We start from the raw sequence: 24,205 nt of genomic DNA on the forward strand, positions 1-24,205 counted from the left end.
GTGACTGTTGAGCGAGCCAATGACAAAACGAAACACAAGGTTCACGCAGCCATGCGAGATGACAATGGTAACCGGAAATGATCAGCACTCAATAGATAAACATGCCGCCGTAGCAGTCGCGCCTAAAACGTCTGCTGCACAGACGCGTCACCATTGGAACCAAAGAGTTCAGTAAAAGGGGTGGGACCCTGTCGCCGACGGCTGTTTGCTTAACGATTTGGACCGCAACGGCGTTTGCGTCATTGCAGCCGTAGTCCCGCCTCACGTCGCGGTAGTAGAAACAGGCTCCGTAAATTCCCTAATATGTTGGCTGCCAGCTGTTAAACCAATGAAACGTGAATGACCGTGATATGCAGATACCGGTATATGCCAGTAGAATGCTTGACCGCGCAGAGCTACATTCTATGACAATGAAACGGGAATTTTCCCGAGACATGTAAATGACACATACACAGTAATCACTCTCACAAAAAACGGACCATTATTATGCGTTCGGCCAGAGGTTGAGCTGGAAGGAGGATAGGCAGGTCAAAAACCGGACGGTCCGGCTTAAAACCTGGAGTATGCCATAAACATAGTTAAATGCGATGCTGCGCCCAGAAGACCAACAATTGCAAATTCCACAACTACACTGGTTAAATTGGTGTACTGGTAACAGTACACCAATTTACTAAACTAACACACTTCACACCCCTAATGCAGTGCGGTTCTCAAAGTGATTGATTTGAGAGTCCTTGACAATGAGAACCACAGATGCAATACATGAATAACTAAATAGGTAGACAGACAGATATACAGCTTACCTGTCAATGGGTTAGTGGTGTTCATGGTAGAGAAAAGCAGACAGACAGGCAGCTAAGATTCCTGGAGAGAGAGACAGAGAGAGACAGAGAGGAAGATACATTAAAATAGTTTCTCTTATTTTCACGGTGTCATAGTGAAACGATAATTGGACGAGAACACAGAACGTAAAATATTGCGATCACATTTTCGAAATGTTTTAAAAACAGTGGAAATGGCTGCTCTACAAGCTTACAACACTTCGCAGATTGTGACGCATTGTTGTGAGCAGTATGTAGAGATGCTATTTCCATTAGCCTATTTTAAAAATTCTATGAACACTTTTCAATACGGAAACGATAAAATAATTCCGATTATCTCAACTAATTGTGATCAGGCGATTATGTAACAATTGTGAAAGGCCTACTCCTCCTGAGTCTGACATGATGAAAACATGTCTGAACGGGTTTGTTAACATAGCTCTCAAGGTTTAACCCAAGACCAGAGGGTGATTCTACAAATGCCTTCCAAATCCTAAGAGTTTCTGAAAGACTTATGTTGCTATATCAGTGGTGCTCAAAACATTTTCAGGTCAAGGACCCCCAAAATGATATGTATTTGGCCAGTTTCATGCAGGGACCCCTAAAAGCAAAGATTTGAGTTAAGAATTTTGGGCTTTGAACCCGGGGTCTCCCGCATGAAAGTCCAATATCTTAACCACTAGACCAAAAACCATCTCTTTGGTCTGAGGGAGATATTAGAGTTTTGTGGCTTCAGGCTGGGGCTGTGACTCTCTCCACCACATATACATATACAGTATATGCAAATGTTACGTTTTTCAAAAATCGCAGATCTACAAGCTTGTAGAGCAGCACAAAGTGGCGTGCTATTCGCTTGTATGTCTGCTATTTTTGTTTTCTTAAATGTTTTACCCATTTTTCACCCAGTGCCAATTGCCTAAGCTGTAATCATGGGCGCTACTCTTACTCTGCCAATCTGGGGAGAGCCCCGAACTGAGCTCATGCTTTCTTCGCCGCTTCTTATCACCTGACAGGGGGAGTTTCCCCTGTAGGACGTACAGTAGCACGTGGAGGGAACGCTTTATTCCAACTAGTTCCACGGGTAGAACATGCAACTCCACATAGAAAGGCCCTTTCGCCAAACCCACCTAGCAGGATATGGGCACTGATGACGTAGGGAGTGAAGACTCCCTCAGCGTCCCCAGTGGGAAGCGAACACTGGGCTGTCTAGCTGTGAGGTGACAGCACTACCGACTGTGCCACCGTGCCCCCTATATCTACTCAGTTTGAATAGTATAGTATAATATCATGCTTTATGGATCAAATCTAAAATGACAGCTGCTTTCCCGGTTTTAATGGGTTAAGCTGGGATCAAATAAGACACCAAAGTCTTTGGCAACAGGCCTGACATTGTTAGAAAAAAGGACCAATTATGTTTATCGATTCGTAAGATGTGATTGTGTAATGTCTGCATGACAATGGAAGGAGATGTTACGGTGTTGCCAAAGGAAGGAACATATATAAGGGGGACTAAGGCGTAATGATTATTGTCACCATACTGTCATATCTAGATATGAACATGCAAGATAATTAATATTGCAAAAGGAAATAATATTGATGTAATATATAATCGGATCCTGTAAATGCTCACCCCACACGTGTGGTACAGCTGTTTTTTTGTTTGTTTCTTTGTAAAGTATTGTTGAATCATTGTGTCAAAGCCGAGGTGCAGCAGGTGATTTTAAAATGTATTTAATTTTATTTAAGCAAATTTTAAATAAGCCTAAGCAACTTGGCATTAGTGGTCTTTTGTGTTGCCATTCCAGTTGCAAATGTGAAGTGCTCCCTCTTGTGGCATTTAAGTTAATCGTGAGCTGCAGAGAAATGGCTGAGCCTTCAAAAGCAGTACTAAGCTAGCACTGAGCAGAACATTTCAGATCATCAAACCATGATGTGTTTAGCATACTGAAAACTGCAATTATCACACGGAATGGAATGCATTTTCATCATTGCTGAACCATTCAAAAACAACAGCATGGCCAGTAGTGCAGTAGTGCTTATGCATTGTTCAGGTGAATGGGGGACGTGAATTACTGATGGTTAGAATTATTGACTGCTTTAACTGTTGAAAAATAGCAGATCTGCAAGCTCAAAGCGCGGCACCGGGTGCCGCGCTGTGAGCTTGTAGATCTGCTATTTTTGAAAAAGTCGTGAAAATGTGTGCAAATCTTTGACTATATGTATTTTCAAAGCGAACGTTTTTCAAATTTTGCTTCTGGGTGGTCCATTTTGAGATATGAATATTTTTTACAGGAGTCTTTCACATGAAAAGGTTTGAGAACCACTGACATAGTAGTCTCTCAAGAACAGACCAACTGAGCTCCATTTAAGTGAAAAGGACCTTTTCTTTGACGATGGCTGGCCAGATTGCTGACATAGAAACATAGGTTTTTCAAAAAACCTCAGAAGGACTCAAAAAGACACTTATAGAATCGGGTCAAAATTTTAATTTTCACGATTTTTCAAAAATAGCAGATCTACTCGGTGCCGCGCTGTGAGCTTGTATATCTGCTATTTTTCAATAGCTAAAGCAATCAATAATCCTAGGCCTAAATGGGTTGTATGAATCCATGAGAAAACGAATTCTCACATGCATGGCCTGATGAATCAATAGAGAAGACACATGAGGACATTTTCAGGTAACACGGTTTGCCCTGTTATCCTGGACAACCTCCCTAATACCTTTATAAAGAGAGTACAATTCTAAAATATATATTGTGGGTTCATAATTGACCCATTTAGGCCTGGAACGCAATTGTATAACTATTTTAACCACTTTAACGATTATTTTATGCTTTAACTATTAAAAAATAGCAGATATACAAGCTCACAGGCGAGCTTGTAGATCTGCTATTTTTGAAGAAAAGAAAAAACATGACAATTTGAATATATTTACCCGATTCTATAAATGTCTCCTAAATGAAAAACCTGTTTCTATATCAGTGGTGCTGAAACTTTTTCATGTCAAGGACTCCCAAATGTTATGTATTTGGCCACGGACCCCCCAATATTTCGTTCCAGGGACCCCCAGAAGCAAAATTTTACTTACAAATGTTCGCTTTAAAAATACATATATTCAAAGATTTGCACAGATTTTCAACGACTTTTAGGTCCTTGGCGGTCCTTGGCGCTTAACAGGATAGGGACCTCTGATGTAAACGACTGCAAAGCAGTCCCAGATATGCCGACCCACTTCTGTATTCTACTGATAATAACATTATGATCATCAAGTGCTGCACTCAAGTCTAACAAAACAAGTCAGCATCCATGCATTAAAGGGGCCGTTCACTTTTTGTCTGTCGATTACTCATCCCATGCAGACTTGAATTCATAGATTATTCCAGATTTATTTTTTACAAATTAAAAATAATCGGCCTACAGTAATTGTTCATAATGGTTGGGTCAAGACTGGGTTCTTAAGAAGAGACTGAATCGAAGCAGGGACACGATACAAATAATAATAAAATGGAGAGCAAGTGATATGCAATAAATTAGAAATTTCAACAGGGCAAGAGGTTATTTAAAAAATGGCATTGTGATGCAATCAATGCGTTGTCAGCTTGTAGATTGGCTATTTAACTTTTCGCTATTTATTTGCGCAACAATTTTCTCCTACGCACAGTGTATGTTTTTAATTCCTTCTATGGGAGCTAATAGGATGTTTTTGGAAACATCTATTGTGGTCTGATATATTTTCAACTTGTCGTTTTTAGGCGAGCGTGTGGTGTTTTCAGTCAGGCAAAAAGATTGATTGTGACCGTAGGTCGCAGATTAGTATGTGAACGGTCAAAGCTAGTCTCTGTCTGTCTGTCACACCGACCTGACACTGTGGTTCTATGGGTTTGTCGCTCTGACATCATGCTCTGATGTCACTGTGATGTCAGGGGAACCACTCTGAACAGAATGGGTTTGCCATGCTGACATCACACTCTGGCTTCACTGTGATGTCACACTAACAGAATCCCTTTTATGCCCATATATGGAGTTCCCTGATGTCATCAATATTAAGCCCATATCTAACAGGACTTCATATGGGAATGCTTATATGGCCAAGACAGCCCATATCTGTGTGGCTGGTTCTACAGACAGGGATCTCCATGTATGGGCATAAAAGGGTATGATGTCAGATGTCATAGACGTCATAAGACTTTCACATAACGAATAACTGAGTAAGCATGTTTGGGCTCTCACAGCATATCTCCATATACAGTACATGGATCTCCATATATGGGTACCAGGGGTCTCCATATATGGGTAACTGGTCCAATATACACCACTGGCCAGATGGCCAAGAATTGGCGCGACCTTGCCCTTTAGGGTGAGGTCGGATGTCACCCTGAGGCGTCTTACTAGATTATTATGTGTGTGCTGTGTGTGTGTGTGTGTGTGTGTGTGTGTGTGTGCGTGTGTGTGTGTGTGTGTGTGTGTGTGTGTGTGTGTGTGTGTGTGTGTGTGCGTGCGTGTGCGTGTGTAAAGAATAATTGCAATAAATAGATAATCGGCAGCCCTAGTTTCAAGTGAGACAAAATATCCATGAGATCACCAACAAGCATTGGCATTAACGGTCCAGGGTACACCAGTGAAAGATATCAAAGCAGAGATTAGATCATAGATCAGATGCCTTCAACACTGTCAGTAGAAAAAAGAATAAGAACTTAAAGACATTCATCACTTGAAGAGCATTGCGAGGCGTTGTGAGCATGTAGATCTGCTATTTTCACAATTTCTGCCTCTAATATTTGACAATTTGGCCAATGTTTAATTTGTATGGTATTAACAAAATCAATAACCAAAGACAATGCATGGCTATTTTTCCAGGACCTTCCAGGACCCTTGATCAATTCCAAAACTTTTCCAGTAGTGGAAAAATATTTTTCTAATTTCAAAATATTTCCAAGGAATTTCATGACCGTGGGAACCCTGCTACTAGTACTAGTGGTACTAGTAATACTACTATACTAGTAGTAATGCATTAATAATCAGTGGCAGCAGTAGCAGAAACGTGTATGTCCAAGCAATCATGGCATGAATATTAGAGAAGGCCCAGTTCCACCCTGCAACCACACAACACAGAAACAAGTTCCCTGTGCGCGTGTCGCGTGTGCCCCGTATAACCACGTGCCCTCACTCTCTCTCTCCATCCTACCTGCAAGTGACTCCCCCCGCAAACAAATTGATATTTTAAACAAACCGTCGTCATCAAGAGAGAGAGAAGGATAAGAAAGGAGAGAGAAAAAGAGAGACACACAGATGAGAGGATAGGAGAGGAAAGAGAGGGAGAGAGAGGGAGAGAGAGAATACCTCTAATATATAATTCAAATAGGTTCCTACCCCTTGTAATAAGACACTTCAGGACAGATTATAAGCCTCGTGGATGGACATGATTGTCAGTTAATTCTCCCCCTGGGAGGACTAGGGGTCCAGTTGCCCTCAAGCAAGGCTGTAGAAGAACTACAGTATTAACTATGCCACTGTGTGTATGCGTACATGCTTGTACCGCTGGTGCGGTCGGTAAAACGGGGGAGAAACGCAAGACTTGAAATTGGACCTCAATTCAACTTCAAACCTATGTTTTCACTGAGAAACGAGACACCAGATCCAACATGGCCGACACAGCTCACATACAAACACACACATACAAATACACATATACGGGCCGCGAGGTGGGTCAGTAGTAGTATTAGTATCAATAATAGTAGTGCTATCTGTGGTAATAATAGTTACAATATCAGTAGTGGGTTAGTTGTTACAGGATCAGTGATAGTAAGTAGCAATATTGGTGGTGGTGGTGGTAGTAGTAGTAGCAGTAGTAATAGTAGTTACAGTATCACTAAAGGTTGTACGCTACTGCCAGTAGTAGTAACAGTATTAGTAATAGTTACAGTATAGCAGGGGTGTCCAAACTTTTTTCAAAGGGGGCCACATTAGAACATTTTAAAACACCCAAGGGCCGACTATCTCCTCAAATAATGTACTTTCGGTCGGACCATAACAAAGTCACATAAATGTATCGATTTTAAAGGATTTTATTTAACTATCATCATCAATATTCAATATAAATGGTCTTTTGTCAGGTGTCTGCTCTGAACAAAACACGAATAACTCAGCCTTATTTCACATTACCAAATGTAACCAGACATGCAAGGTAAAACAATACAATAAAATTGCCTTTTTTTCCAACCTCTTCACAATGAGACAACAGGGAACAATCCTGACAAATTATACTCTGGGAAAATATTCTTGTTTGACGGTGCTGGTGGGCCGTTTATAATATAATTTAGGGATGAAGCCAAGGGCCACATAAAATGTGCCGCATTTGGCCCCCGGGCCGGACTTTGGACACCCCTGCAGTATAGTAACAGCATTAGTAATAGTGGTTATAGTTAAGTAGGCTTATTTAGTAGTTGTTAAATATCAGTAATAGTAGTAATAGTTACCCTATTACTAATAGTAGTTGTTAAAGTATAGTTAGTATCAGTGATAGTACTAATTGTTACAGTATGAGTTATAATAGCTGTTCCAGTATCAGCGGTAGTTGTTACATAATCAGCAGAAGTAGCAGTAGTACCTCTGTGAGGTTCTGCAAAAGCTTATTACTCAGAGCTGTCAGGTTTCTAAACACCCTGCCATAAACCGCAACATGCACGTGATTACCCAACTATATATATATATATATATATATATATATATACACACACACACTATTGTATTGTATTTTATTACCACTGGCACTGTGCTCATTGATTAGGCATTATTTAGCCTATATTCTTATAGTTTTCATATTACAATGACACAGCATTAATAATGTATTATAGCCTGATATTCAGTAGGCCTATTCAGATTATCAGTGAGACAATGCTCATAGTGTTGACTGCTACTTACACTGTCAGATAATCATATTGCTTATCCACTGTTTTGATAATGCTTCATTGTCAATGTTATTCTTTCGATCGTGGATACTCTTTCTACTATGTTTACATTCTACTGTGTTCGCTATGTCGACTATGCATACATCCAGGTGTCTAAACACCCAAATTACCGGTAAATGTCATTAGTCTTTGTGGTTCAGTTTTGTTTTTAATTATACATTTTCCTGTGAGGTAAAACATCAGAGTAGCATTATAGCCTACTATTACTGTAACTAACAACGGTTATTGTTACGACTATTATAATAGTTGTTATAATAGTAGTCGTTACAGCAGTAGTAGGCCTAGTAATAGTAGCAACATTACAGCCAAGTAAATACCATGCTTGAAAGCTAAAAATACTATTTAGGAGTGACAGTAACAGCACTGCTTGTAATACTATTACTATACTCCCATTAAACTAGCTTTTACTACTTTTGCTACACTGTTATTGTGACTGCTACTTTACCATAATTAGGCTACTGTTGTTATTACTGTAGCTGCTACTATTACGATAATACGCATGGTGAGCCTTGAATTCACACAAACACCGGACAATGCAAAACAATATTCGCAGTAATTCGACCATCAGCTCCATCCACAACAATGGTCACGCCCCCTCTCGTCCACAACAAACAGTGTAAACAAGGCAACTCTTCCCCAACAGCCCACAACCACAATGGTTTCGCGAGAACACTAAATGTTGCTGACTGTTTAAATATGTAAAAGGCCCCACCGTACAAACAGGGAATATGATTTAATACAATTATTAATAACGCGACGTTTATTGTCGGAAGGAACGCCCCTCTCTCGCGCGCGGCTGGTGTTTTGGAAAATGGCCGCGCGCATTCTCGTTCCGTCTGTTTCTATAACAACCACGAACGAGCCGCTCGAGACGTCGCCGTATTTTTAAGGCCGTTTTCGCTCAAAACGTTCGAACCGAAACGGCAAGGAACGACGCGTCAATTTTTCGGCATTTATTCGATTTATTTTATTTCCTTTTTATTTCCTGCTCGAGCGTCCCCTCCCCGCTCTTCCTCGTGACAACTTTTTTTTTTGTTTCCTCCGAACGCGGAAATAAAAATAATAATAATAAAAACAAACAAAAAACGAAACAAAAAAACCCGGAAAATAAAATAAAACCAACAATATCTGCGCCAAACGAGGAGGCTGTTTATGACGAGAATATGTTTTCTTAACGACGTTCCATTTTATTCAAGTGTGTTGTCTTTTTTCCTCCCTTCTCATTTGACGAAGCGCACGCGCCCCTCGTTTTTTCGACGGGGAGAAGGAAGAGAAGAAAAACACAAGAAAGGCTGAAAAGAACAAAAATGAAACAATATGCAAAACACTCACCCGTCCATTTCCGAATGAGGGGAGGAGAGGAGGAGGAGGGAGAGAAGAGGAAAAGAGAGGAGAAGAGAAAGAGGAGGAGAAGGAGAGAGAGACAGAGAGAGAGAGAGAAGACAGAGACAGGAGGCTCGCGGGCGGAGGAGAGAAAATGTTGTGGTCCTCCAGCTTCCGGCTTCTCTCCGTGACGTCACGGCGACAAAATGGCGGCGCTGCCCTCGAAACCACACCCATCAGTGGACACACCCCACCCTCAGTGTAGAAATAAATAAAACAAACAAACAAACAAAAATACTTCTACTACTACTAGGCTATTACCAATTTATAACAACATTATTAGGCCTATTATTATTATAAAACATGTATAATAGCCTAATAATGATAGTAATAATCTAACTATAAATTACACAATATGTGTGTGTGTGTGTGTGTGTGTGTGTGTGTGTGTGTGTGTGTGTGTGTGTGTGTGTGTGTGTGTGTGTGTGCATGCCTGCGCTCGTCTGTAGTTCATGTATCTTGACACCCGTCGGAAACGAATACTTCTACTACTATTTGGCTATTACCAATTTATAACAACATTATTCAGCCTATTATTATTATTATAAAACATGTATAATAGCCTAATAATGATAGTAATAATCTAACTATAAATTACACAAACATGTGTGCGTGCATGCCTTCGCTCGTCTGTAGTTCATGTATCTTGACACCCGTCGGTCCGAACAACCGACTTCAAACTTGGCACTGCCGGTGTCGAGCGGTTCGGATAGGTGGTTTTCCAGAGCCACTGATTCAACTGGTGATCTTGTTGTCCGGAAGCGCCAATCCAACCGATAAGCTCATAAGGGTCGATTCATACTCCATTCATACTACTTATTTCGGTTCGGCTCTGTCTAAACTATGATATGCCGTCATTCAGAGGATCTGGGGGTTGGGTAACGTCATTCATTCGGCTCCGAATGACGCCATATCATAGTTTAGAGAGAGCCGAACCGAAATAAATTTGACTCTAAAAGTGGAGTATGAATCGACCCTAATATGGGACCCACCGACTTCAAACTCGGTGTATGTAAAACCTAGGACCGGAGGCCGTGATGAAGCACAGAGTGGGAAGTCGTCACATCAGCAGATCTCCAAATAAAAATCACACCTAGTGCGAAGTGAGCGCACAGTTACCGTAGGTGTGATGAGTTGATTTCATCAAGCGTCGGTCCCGCTAGCCAATCGCAGCGCGAACCTTGGCCAATGGGACCCAGTGTGGGCGTACAACAAACGTAGAGCCGTGTGTGCCAAAATGTAGGCCAGATGTAGGCTACGGTTCAGTTTACTTTAAGCCCTCGACAGACAAAGCCAGATGTTGGAGCTCATAAAAAAACGCAAATCCGTCATATGGCCTAGACTCCATATATGGGCATGACTGACACAGAACTCCATATATATGGTAGGCATAAAAGGGACAGAAATCTCCATAGCCTATCCACAAGTTTCCAACGTCCCATCGTGCAGTGTGCAGAACGTGTGCGTCATTTCCGGCGTCGGCTACAAGCTCTACAAGCTCACAGCGGTTGCATCTGCGACGTGACGTGAGCTTGTATGTCTGCTGTTAACCGGATGTGTCCCACACATAATTCTACAGTAAATTGGCGGCGCTGCCCTCGAAACCACACCCATCAGTGGACACACCCCACCCTCAGCGTAGAAATAAATAAAACAAACAAACAAACAAAAATACTTCTACTACTACTAGGCTATTACCAATTTATAACAACATTATTAGGCCTATTATTATTATAAAACATGTATAATAGCCTAATAATGATAGTAATAATCTAACTATAAATTACACAATATGTGTGTGTGTGTGTGTGTGTGTGTGTGTGTGTGTGTGTGTGTGTGTGTGTGTGTGTGTGTGCATGCCTGCGCTCGTCTGTAGTTCATGTATCTTGACACCCGTCGGAAACGAATACTTCTACTACTATTTGGCTATTACCAATTTATAACAACATTATTCAGCCTATTATTATTATTATAAAACATGTATAATAGCCTAATAATGATAGTAATAATCTAACTATAAATTACACAAACATGTGTGCGTGCATGCCTTCGCTCGTCTGTAGTTCATGTATCTTGACACCCGTCGGTCCGAACAACCGACTTCAAACTTGGCACTGCCGGTGTCGAGCGGTTCGGATAGGTGGTTTTCCAGAGCCACTGATTCAACTGGTGATCTTGTTGTCCGGAAGCGCCAATCCAACCGATAAGCTCATAAGGGTCGATTCATACTCCATTCATACTACTTATTTCGGTTCGGCTCTGTCTAAACTATGATATGCCGTCATTCAGAGGATCTGGGGGTTGGGTAACGTCATTCATTCGGCTCCGAATGACGCCATATCATAGTTTAGAGAGAGCCGAACCGAAATAAATTTGACTCTAAAAGTGGAGTATGAATCGACCCTAATATGGGACCCACCGACTTCAAACTCGGTGTATGTAAAACCTAGGACCGGAGGCCGTGATGAAGCACAGAGTGGGAAGTCGTCACATCAGCAGATCTCCAAATAAAAATCACACCTAGTGCGAAGTGAGCGCACAGTTACCGTAGGTGTGATGAGTTGATTTCATCAAGCGTCGGTCCCGCTAGCCAATCGCAGCGCGAACCTTGGCCAATGGGACCCAGTGTGGGCGTACAACAAACGTAGAGCCGTGTGTGCCAAAATGTAGGCCAGATGTAGGCTACGGTTCAGTTTACTTTAAGCCCTCGACAGACAAAGCCAGATGTTGGAGCTCATAAAAAAACGCAAATCCGTCATATGGCCTAGACTCCATATATGGGCATGACTGACACAGAACTCCATATATATGGTAGGCATAAAAGGGACAGAAATCTCCATAGCCTATCCACAAGTTTCCAACGTCCCATCGTGCAGTGTGCAGAACGTGTGCGTCATTTCCGGCGTCGGCTACAAGCTCTACAAGCTCACAGCGGTTGCATCTGCGACGTGACGTGAGCTTGTATGTCTGCTGTTAACCGGATGTGTCCCACACATAATTCTACAGTAAATTCTGGCTGAAACAGGTGGATATTATGGCCATATTATATGGCCATAAAAGGGACACCAACAGATTGTCGAGTAGACCAGTGCCCACCGGACTAGTAATAGGCTAATAGTAGCCTATAATTGATTGAATAACTTTGTTAACACGATTATTATCAGTACAGTACAATTATGGTCCATTGGAGTTTACTAACTGTGGTCCTTTCTTTTTTTTAAGATCAATTTTTGGCATTTTCTGCAGTAGATTGACAGGAAATTGGGAGAGAGAGATGGCAAGTGACACACAGTAAAGGTCACTGGGAACGTGAATCGAACCTGTGACGTGCTGTCAGGCTGGCATTGCCGCCTATAGGGTGCAGCCAACTGTGGTCCTTTCTGAATAGCAAATATGCTATTGCAGTTATTGCAATGCAAATATAATTCTATATTATAGGCTACTATTAGCCTGCACCCTATAGGCGGCAATGCCAGCCTGACAGCACGTCACAGGTTCGATTCACGTTCCCAGTGACCTTTACTGTGTGTCACTCGCCATCTCTCTCTCCCAATTTCCTGTCAATCTACTGCAGAAAATGCCAAAAAATGATCTTAAAAAAAAGAAAGGACCACAGTTAGTAAACTCCAATGGACCATAATTGTACTGTACTGATAATAATCGTGTTAACAAAGTTATTCAATCAATAAATCAATCAAACAAACAAACAATGCATCAGAAATGCATCTGTTGTCTTTAAATGGTTTTTGGGTAGCTGAAATAAAACAGAAAATTATCGACTGGTCATATTCGACTAGGGGTGTAACGATACATTTAATAGCGATTTGATATGCATTACGATACATGGTTGACGATATGATACATGGACGATATTGGTTCATTCATGGCGATACGATACGATTTGATTCAATGATTTAAAATCGATATAGTAACTATTTAGCAAATAAATTAAATCTGTGTGAAACCTGTCAATAGTGCAGGTTTTTAAAGGAAAAATATATTATTATGGATATCAATAACAAAACACTGTGATTCTCTAGCAAATACATGGATTGGACATTATATTTCAACACATGGACAAACCTGCACCTTGACATGAACACAGAGTGATTAGACCCCTCTTTTTAATTATTCTTCTTAAAATCACTAAATACAAGCCACAAGTACTTACAGAATTCATAGAATTGATTATTTGCATTGCCAAACGATGTGATACGGATTATTTGCATTGTAAAGCGACACACAGCCAAACGGTACGACATTTTTCTGTTTGTATATCGATATAGTAGATCGCTGCAAAATAAAATCTTTTTTTTATTCAGTTACTATCGTTACACCCCTATATTCTACACATTGCTGGTCAGGCCTGGAATCGACTCCATCTCACCAGGTGGGCTCTCTAACCATCCATCTATGCCGCCCCCCATTACAATGTTTCTGCTTATAAATGGCGGAAACGTGGCTGATTCCGTGAAAGCACCATAGGGTTCCAAGAATCTAGATATTCTATAACGATTCTGTGATAGCACAAAGGTTCCAAGAATCTAGTAGAACTAGAAGTTCCTTTGGTGGAAAAGAGGCCTCAGTTCATAATTGGTCCTTACTAATGTTAACTATCAGGCATGTGCACACATACAGTAGACATCAAAGGGGCCTGCCCTTTTATCCATCTGTAAAAAGTGCCCTCTCAAGACCATGAATGCGTTTTTTTTTACTATGGTGAAAGAAATGCAAATGCCCCCTTTCCATGCCATACCTGAAAGCAGCATTCAAGAGAATTGCCTTGTCCAAATTCTCCTGAACTTGAATGCAGCATCTTACGTTGAACGAATTTCTCTCTCTGTGTAGAAATCAAGTATCGAAAATAGCCGACCTCCGAGGTCAGCTATTTTCAATATTTTCACCAAAAGGCCCTTTTAGAAATGTCAGCCCCTGCCTCTCTAACATTCTCTGCACGTCACTGTTCACTATAACCATTTCTGTCTTCTTGCTGTGTCTCATTGGTGGGCTAAGGGCAGTACAGAAACCAACCTGCCTACCAATTACATCATCAATAACGATTTCAAGCCTTTCTGTTCCTGGAAAGTTAGTATCAGAGGCGTCAATTGGGTATGGCAAGCTATGGCAGCTGCCATACCTTGGCTACAGGGGGGAGATAATAAAATGTACTCTAATCGTGCCTGTTGCTAAGGTACGGCAACATGACTGGTGTCTTGCGCAAGACACCAGTCATGTTGCCATACCTTAGCTTTTTCTGAACTGACGCCGCTGGTTAGTATGCTGGAATAGAAGCCATTATTCTTGAATTAATTATAAGAAAAATCTGTTTGAAATGACCCAATCTGGGAACCCATCGTCAAAGGCAGGTCTCCCAACTGTTTACAGCACAGCCACCCAATTCTATCAGAATAGGAAACATTGTGAACCTTTTCCTAAAGAAACAGTACTTTCATTATGAAAGTAATACAAACTAAAAGGGTCAGACTCAGCATGATAGGACTAGTCCTCTGCACATGAAAATGTCATAGACTGACTACTGACTGATCGGTTGTCTACATGTTATAACTACCGGTATGTTATTCTATTTTACATCAATTTGGACAGATGTGGGGGCTGCTGTCTTTTAAATCACCAGGCTAATTGTTCCCAGTTATTCATTCTCCATGTAGGCCTATACCGTATACTTTAGTATAGCATTTTATATGTGTTTAATACACACACACACACACACACACACACACACACACACACACACACACACACACACACACACACACACACACACACACACACACACACACAGTATAACAAACTGTCATAGGACAGTTGAGGGTTAACTGTAAGACCTTGCATCACACCTGGAGCAAAATTTCAAGGACCTAAAAAGTGGTTATTTGGTCAAACACCAGCCATTGGCAAGAATAAGGAGAAAAAGGAAACCATATACATGCTGTGAATTTGCAAAATTGCTGTTAATAGCAGGGCATCTTATTTAAAGCTTACCTCTGGTTGTGCACACTTTTTCCTGCAATGAAACAGGGGTCCATGGCATTGGTCCTACAGCCCATTAGTCCGAAACTGGTGAATGCTAACCTGGTGAATTCTAACCCTAAACCTAATCCTAAACCCAACCCTAACACCAACCCTACCCCTAACCCTAAACCTAACCCTAACCAATGTAGGACTAATGAGCTTTCGGACTTATGGGCAGTCCACATGAAACACTTGGTGTCAGGGGACACGTCTAAATGTATTTTTAGACACAGTAAGCCCGTTCCACACACACACACACACACACACACACACACACACACACACACACACACACACACACACACACACACACACACACACACACACACACACACATTTCAATTTCTTTATTTGAGTCCACATTTATAAAATACATTACAAGGGACACAAATATTTTCAGTTGCTTCTGATGTCCCACATGCTTGAAACAACATGTATCAGTGCATAAATCCAAGTCCAGACTGTACAGAATCAACACGTCATGAGCTTATTCACAGTCAAATGGTCATACATTTCAGTCTGTATTAACACCGGACAAGTAATTATGGGTACAAATAGCACCTTCTCCTCCAAATGGATCTACTGCCTATAATGGAGGAGATTGAGCAATAGGTTGTGAGCTGCTTTGCCTTATACTTGGACAACCCCAAAATCCTCAGGCCCCTGACCACCAGCCTGTGGACATGGCCCAGGCTGCCAAATATAAAAACAATGAGCTGACACTTATATCCTAGGTGTATGATGGCCTGTACTAATGGTTGGTATTTAACCTGTTTGGTAAGGAAAGCTTCCTCCAAACTTGAATCAAAAGTACAGCCAACTTCCAATAAGAAAACCTCTCTGCTGTTCTCAATCACAATGACGTCTGGTGTATTTGCTGTTATATTTGCAAACACATGGGGGTCATTGCTTTGAAACATTTCTGGTTTCACACAAGAATGTTTGTAAAACACAGCAAAGGAATCAAACACAGGTGACACGTCTTTTGCAATAATGTCAACAATTCTGTCATGCCTGGTAATGTAAAGTCCTTTGTAAACATTACAGCCGTTTAATATATGAGACATAGACTCTATATGTTTTGATACTGTCCGTGGTGTAAACAGTAAGAGTCATGCGCATTTGGATACACACACACACACCAGACTAGCCACACCCCACACCCAGACAGTAATTTGAAGAGCAGATCTTCAGATTGTCACATTATTTGTGCTTTAATACTTATTTATAATGTTCCGTTTTCTTGTCTCAACACTAGTTATACTGCAGTTTTCTAGAGCATATTATGGGCAACCTGTTTGCAACTGGATGCAAGAGCAAGATGGATCAGCATCTCAACCCATTCCAGGCAAGTCAATCGATCAAGATTAACTTTTTAAAGACCATTTGTGTTTAATTAAACTCCAGTGCAAACAAAATGAGAGCTAAATGTCAATTATCTTAATCACAATGAAACGCATCTTTTAACTTCTTAAACCTTCACCAACAATAATGAAATGTAAGTTATTCTTTGTTTTAACTCTTTTTAACAACCATGACATGTAGTTATTTATATTATGCTTCTCCTTTTATCAAAATATACATTTTACTCCATGAATTATCCCTTTATAGGCGGCTGCAGATATGGTTTGACCCTCAACAAATTGCAACAAAAGGTTTCTCAATTGTTTATTGCGACCGTAGGGAGCTACTTACTGTAGAAACCTCCACGGGCTGTCTGTGAGTGAGTGAGTGAGTCACTTTTGCCCTGCTCATATCTCCACAACCGTTGCCCCCATCCATGCCAAATTTTGCACACACACTCCTTACCTGCCAAACTACAACCTCCAAGGACCCCCGGAGCTCCAGGGACCCCCAGGTCCCTGGGGGACCCCCAGGTGTAAAAAAAAATGTCCGTCCGTGAGTCATACGTCACACGTCACACTTTTGCCCTGCTCATATCTCCACAACCGTTGCCCCCATCCATGCCAACTTTTGCACACACACTCCTTACCTGCCAAACTACTACCTCCAAGGACCCCCGGAGCTCCAGGGACCCCCAGGTCCCTGGGGGACCCCCAGGTGTAAAAAATGACCAAATGTGCAAAAATGACCAAATGACCACCCCCACGGAGCTGCTCACGGGGAATTCCTGGGGACCACCCACTCCTGGTGCTCCAGAACGGATGCAAAAGTGGTGGCGCCCCCAGTGGAGGACCCCCTGCCACTGCAGCGCACATAAAATGCCGTAACTCGGGCTAGGAGCGTCCGGGAGAGCCGGGGCCGGTACCTATTCGTCCGCCAAGGCAACGCGGAGACCCCACCCCTCATTTCTCACATGGCCCTATTGTAGCGCCACCTTCAGGCCGATTTTTAAAAAACATTTTTGGACACTGCTCCTACAGTTTTTGCCCTAAAATCACGAATATCACTACACAGCATGTCTACACTCATGTCATCAACATGGATCAGGAAGATTTTGGAAAAACACATTTTTGCCCTATTTGTGGAGATAAGCCACCTACGGTCGCTTATCTCCCGATTAGGGAGTCTTACTGGTAGTAGTATCAGGTGTACTTAATAACATATCAAAAGTCTACCAAAATCTGACCACTAGAAATGCACATTTTCAAGATGGCCGCCGCCAGTTCCTTAAAAGACCATTACTCCTTTATTATTCATCATAGACAGATATTTGTGGTGTCATGTTTTGATGATCTAGGAATCCAATTAGCATATAAATTATAGTCAAGTGATTGGTGGTTATAATAAGGTTATAAGCATATTTATGTTAAATTTGAAGATTTCCAAATGTAATTGGACGTTTCTCCTTTTTCCATGCACCATAATGTCCAGTATTGATGATTTCAGTTATGATTAACATTTTGTTAAAGCTTTCAGGAGATTTCTTTTGATACCAATAAGGAATAAATTAGTTATTACTGTGAGGTATACTGTGAAATTTGTAAAAACAGGGTGGCCATGTAATAGTCATTAAATATACAAATTTGGGAACAAATTCCTTACCAAGAAATGTCTTCACCATTGTGTTTGATAAGCTTGGTGTCTATCACATAAAGATAAAAATAATACTGAAATATAACTCCCCTAGGGGAACCTGTGACAGATGCTGAAAGTTGGGGTGCTGCAACCTTATACAGGAAAAATCTAAAGAATTTTAATTCTCACGTTTTAATTCTACGTAGCTTGTGATCAGTTAAACTAGAGTTTCTTAATACTTAAGTAACATCAAACTTTTATCCACATTATACTTTCTCAGTCTGCGCATAAAATGCAGCCTCTGCTGACCTTTCTGGCATCGGTGTTAGAATTCCATGTCAGCTTTGAATCAATCTTTGTACCCAAGTACTTGTATTCTTCAACAGTTTCTACCTCATCACCATCAATGACTATTTTCTGGTGTGTAGCATCAGCACTAGTCCGAAAATCAAATATAACCTCCTTAGTTTTTTTTTTTTTTATATTCAACTGAAGTATTCTTACACCAACCAGAAAACTCATCCACTGTTCCTCGATAGCTTATCTCGTCTTCCTCGATCAAACCAACGATGGCTGTGTCGTCGGCAAATTTAACAATACAGGTGTTATCAGAGTCGCTCCTACAGTCGCTTGTGTACCGAGTAAACAATAACGGCGAGATCACACTCCCTTGCGGGGCCCCCGTGTTGGTCGTAATAGGGAGATATATCGCTTTATTCACCCTGACATGTTGTACCCGATCAGTCAGGAACGACTCCACCCATCTGATGATATTGGTGCCCGCATGGGCATTTGATCAGATATATGACATGAGTAGTAGTACAAGTGATGACACCATTGATAGAATATTTTCTCCCCGTATGGGGATGAGAAAAACAGTTACCTTTGAACCATATTGTTACATTGGGCACATCCTCTACACTTGTAGCAGCCATTCGGGAGAGGTTTCAACGGTGTGGAGAGCTGACGTGCTTGAAACATGGAGTCTGAGTCGGAGACAGAGCGCGAAATACAAACTAGCCAAGATGATATGAGAGGAATCGAAAGTAAAAATAAGAAAAGGAAAATCCCTAGCTCAGGAAGTGAAAGCAATAAGGAAAAGGAGAAGTATACCGTTGGCATTAAAGAACAGTTAGAGGCTCAGTGGCAAAAGGAGTGGGAAGAAGAGGAAAGGGGCAGGTTATATTTCACTGTGCAATCATCAGTTAAAAAAAGGGGGTGTACTATGCTTTCGGGGAGGAGGGATAGCGTCGTCATGACCAGGCTGAGACTTGGGCATTGTGGTCTAGCCAGCTGCCTATATGTCATAGGCAAGCATCCAGATGGGCTCTGTGAGTGTGGACAGCAGGAGACTGTGGGACATGTCTTGTTCTCATGTGAGAAATATGCAAGTGAGAGACAGCAGATGTTCGAGGAATTGTCAGATCAGGGTCTCAACGTTTTCTCCTTTAAGTTTGTTTTTACACCAAATGTGAAATCCCAGAAATTTGTGAGAGCAGTCATTAGATTTCTCCACTCCACTGAATTGTATTCCAAAGTGTAGGACAAAAAAAGTAAAACCTTGCCTGTGGGGGCAGCATTACACATACTAGTGTACAGCCTGCCGTAAATAAAAAGAAGAAAGAAGAAGAAGAGAGGTTTCAACAAAGTCTGTGTTCTTTTTTTGTACCATAAGGAGAAATGATAGAAACTATCCAGTAGCAGTACATTTCAATGACTTCAACTATGATATCTCAAATCTCATCATTCAAGTTCCAGGGTATTGAAAAAGTGACTCTTCCAGAGAGAGGGGGGAATATAGATGACATTCTTGACAAAAGAGAGGTTTATTGGATTTACACCTTACAAACACTATGCCCTAAAGGACTACATGATGAGGTTCCATGGCATGTAATGTGTGAAGAAATGTGGAGATTATGGAGAATGTGAAATAAGTTTATAGATGGTGCATCCAAGATACACTTGTTGATTATACTGCACAGTTTGGAATGTTTTATGAAAGGTGTAAAGCCAATGTTCACATCTCTAAAATGTACAGTTTCTGTAAATAATGTAAATATAGACCTAATTGTGTCATCATCATCGGCGATCACTCGGAACGAGTATGATTGTCCTCCTGTTGGTGGGTCTGGTCATCTGTGGGTCCTCAGGTGGCTGTAGAGGCCGATCCTTGAACCACAGTCTCTATTGCAGTGGGTGCAAATGTGAATGGTGGTGGTGGTGGTAGTGGCTTGAGGAGCTGTTTTGGTGGTGGATCTCTCCTTTCTTTGCTGCTGCTTTGCTTCTGCAGACTGTGCCGTGCCTCTCACACCTGTGAACAGGAAGGGGAGTGTATATATGAGAGGGGTGCACAATGGCTGTAAGACACTCTTGAAGAAGGTCCAGGGGGACCGAAACGTCTGTCAATTGAAACTAGCCCTTACCCGTTCAAAGATATGAGTTCTGAAATGATGTGCAGTGTGAGGGTTATGGGGTGTGCACTGTGCACACAGTATATGAGGGATGGAAAGTAACTTTAACTGGTGCTTGCATGATAATATGTAGCAGCATCAATGTAAGAAATACCTGTTTCGTTTAATGGCTACAGAGATACTGTGTACCGATCTGCATGATTTTTGGACAACATCTGTAACAGGCCCAGCCACCCCCCCCCCCACCCCACCCCCCGCCTGCGCGCTGCGCGCGCACACACACACACACACACACACACACACACACACACACACACACACACACACACACACACACACACACACAGCTGGTTAAACATGTTGCCTCATGCTAGATGCAGAATAGATAAGCCTCATGCTAGATGCAGAATAGATAGTAGATACACCATAAAAATGCTAATATACATACATACGATTTGTGAAAGTGACAAACGGGCTTCACAGGTATGTCAGGTGTGTTCATATGCTAATGGTGATGCAATTTCAGATCAATTGCTCCAGCCACTGAGGAGAAACGCTGTGACAGACACTCAGACAGACAGAAAGACTTTTGGAAAATTATATGTTTGATAAAGATGAGCAGCTGAGCGAGAGAGGGCGAGATCATTTAGCGACCTACAACTGGGTTGCAACCTGGTCGGTAGTTTTCAGCAACCAGGTCGCTATAGCTACCGTCCGGGCCGGTAAATCACCGACTGGGTCGCTAAATCTACCGACTGGGTCGCTAAATCTACCGACTGGGTTGCTAAATCTACAGACTGTGTCGCTAAATCTACCGACTGGGTCGCTAAATCTACCGACTGGGTCGCTAAATCTACCGACTGGGTCGCTAAATCTACTACAGACCGGGTCGCTAAATCTACCGACCAGGTCGCTAAATCTACCGACAGGGTCGCTATCCACCGACCGGGCTGCTAACCCTAACCCAAACCCTAACCCTAACCCTAACCCTAACCCTAACCCAAACCCTAACCCAAACCCTAACCCTAAGCCTAACCCTAAATCACCGACCGGGTCGCTAACGCTAAATCTACCGAACCCTAACCCAAACCCTAACCCTAACCCTAAGCCTAACCCTAAATCACCGACCGGGTCGCTAACGCTAAATCTACCGACTGGGTTGCTAAATCTACCGACTGGGTCGCTAAATCTACCGACTGGGTCGCTAAATCTACCGACCGGGTCGCTAAATCTACCGACCGGGCTGGTAAATCACCGACTGGGTCGCTAAATCTACCGACCGGGTCACTAAATCTACCGACCGGGCCGGTAAATCACCGACTGGGTCGCTAAATCTACCGACCGGGTCGCTAAATCTACCGACCGGGCCCGGTCGGTGATTTTGCAGCCCGGTCGGTAGATTTAGCGACCCGGTCGGTAGATTTAGCGACCCGGTCGGTAGATTTAGCGACCCAGTCGGTAGATTTAGCAACCCAGTCGGTAGATTTAACGACCCAGTCGGTAGATTTAGCGACCCAGCCGGTAGATTTAGCAACCCAGTCGGAAGATTTAGCGACCTGGTCGGTGAAAACTACCAACCAGGTTGCATCCCAGTTGTAGGTCGCTAAATGATCTCGATCCGAGCTGAGCAAGAGTAGAGTGCGGGATTTTTTGTACGTGAAATATCTTTTGTCATGATTGCTTCAGTGTTCACTGACCAACGCACCTGCACCCGAATCCAATGGATGTGCGAATACTTCCCTTACAATGATGATGGCACCAACCTAGTACATCTGTCACTTATAGCATCGGGCAGGTGAAGACGCTTCTTCGTAGAGTGGATGGGAAAAAGGCAGCTGGAAAAGACGGCATCCCTGCCTGGATTCTTAAAACCTTTAATGATAGACAGGTCTTATCCTACAATCTTTCAATAAAAGGGTGTACCAAACTTTTCTCAGTTGATTCTAATGTATTTTGTCCTGTAGAATCCATTTCTGCCATGTATATTTTTGTATTGTGCATAATTAACGAGATAATTAGAATATTGACTAAAATATGCTAATTATCTCATTAACTATGCATGATATAAAAATGTACATGGCAGAAATGGATTCTACAGTAACTCTAGAAAGTGTGGACCTATATAAACCCTGAAAAAGTGTTCAAATCGACTCGCCAGACTTTGCTGTGTGTTCCTGACTGAAACTGAACCAGAATTCTCGACTTGCGGTTTGAGAGCTTTCCTCTCTTTTTTCACCCCATCAGAACACAAGTGCAATGATGCCTTCAGACAGACTGCAAGAGAGCACGAGGTCAAGGTGACAGATGAGAGGAAAAGAGCATTGGTTATGGTCCAAGGGGCAATGGAGCTCCATGCTGTGCTGCTGAAGGGTGGTTCCACTCATCACATAGGTAAGCTTCATCTGAACAGCAGTTTCTTCTTAATTAACAGGAAGGTTTTTGAACCTGAGAAACAATGATTTTATAGTTTCCCTAAAAGGTTTAGATTGACTTTTGCTACTCTTGACCTGTTCTCAGCCGATCTCATCATCACTACCTACATCTCCCCTCGGATCTCCCCTCAGCCCAGTACCAATGGCCGCCCTGTGACACTGCGTATCAAGGGCACAGACCTCTACCTTTCCTGTGGAAAGGTAGATGCTGACAACAAGCCAACCCTGCGCCTGGAGGTAGTATACAACCCTGTAAAAATACTCTGTTATCTCAATTATGGTCCTGGGTGACGAAGTAGGCTACAGATTAATAGCCTATATTCACTATAGTGAAAAAATGGCTTGTTTCTATCTTATCTTAGCCACACCAACTCAAAATGGCCAAAGACTGTTTTTGTTCGGCTATTCCCAACATTCGGTCGTGTTGTAAGTCACCATTATTACAGAAATATATACTGCATGCTATGCTGAACGTAATCCACTTAGTGTCATCTTTTCAAAATGCATATTTACCGTACAGTTTGTGTTTGTATGCTTATTTCGCAATACCTATTGCGCAATCCTCTGTAGAGAGAAGTGTCATTATCATCACAAAAGTATCGGGTTTCAAGAGGGAAGGGGGGGTCAGATGCACAGAGAGAGAGAGAGAGAGAGAGAGAGAGAGAGAGAGAGAGATCTAGAACACATAGAATTCATATACACAGAATTAAAAACATAGATCTAGAACACCTAGAATTCATAGATATAGAACACAGAATCAAAAACATAGATCTAGAACACAGAACACTATAGAATGAAAAACATAGATCTAAAACACATAGAATTCATAGATGTTTAGAACACAGAATCAAAAACATAGATCTAGAACACATAGAATTCATAGATGTAGAACACAAAATCAAAAACATAGATCTAGAACACATAGAATTCATAGATGTAGAACACAGAATCAAAAACATAGATCTAGAACACATAGAATATGTACAGTACAGTAAGGTACAGTAAAGTACAGTAAGAAAACATAGATCTAGAACACATAGAATTCATAGATCTAGAACACAGAATCAAAAACATAGATCAAGAACATATAGAATTCATAGATAAAGAACACAGAATAAAAAACATAGATCTAGAACACATAGAATATGTACAGTACAGTACAGCAAGGGACAGTAAAG

The 24,205-nt window shown here is 41.7% G+C and overlaps 1 protein-coding gene across 2 annotated transcripts in view; it reads right to left on the minus strand.

Annotated features, from left to right (window-relative positions):
- Positions 1-9,253, minus strand: part of ptbp3 (polypyrimidine tract binding protein 3) — a 35,272-nt gene extending 26,019 nt beyond the window's left edge. For both annotated transcript variants that reach the window (XM_080743100.1, XM_080743099.1), the window contains exons 1-2: positions 9,122-9,253; positions 804-864 (exon numbers count right to left, since the gene is read on the minus strand). In XM_080743100.1, the coding sequence (XP_080599226.1) occupies positions 804-828 (25 nt within the window). In that variant the 5' untranslated portion in view covers positions 829-864; positions 9,122-9,253. The remainder of the gene's footprint in view (positions 1-803; positions 865-9,121) is intronic.
- Positions 9,254-24,205: the final 14,952 nt, after the last annotated feature.

This window comes from Nannobrachium achirus, assembly GCF_963921795.1.
Source record: "Nannobrachium achirus genome assembly, chromosome: 15".
Taxonomy (NCBI): domain Eukaryota; kingdom Metazoa; phylum Chordata; class Actinopteri; order Myctophiformes; family Myctophidae; genus Nannobrachium; species Nannobrachium achirus.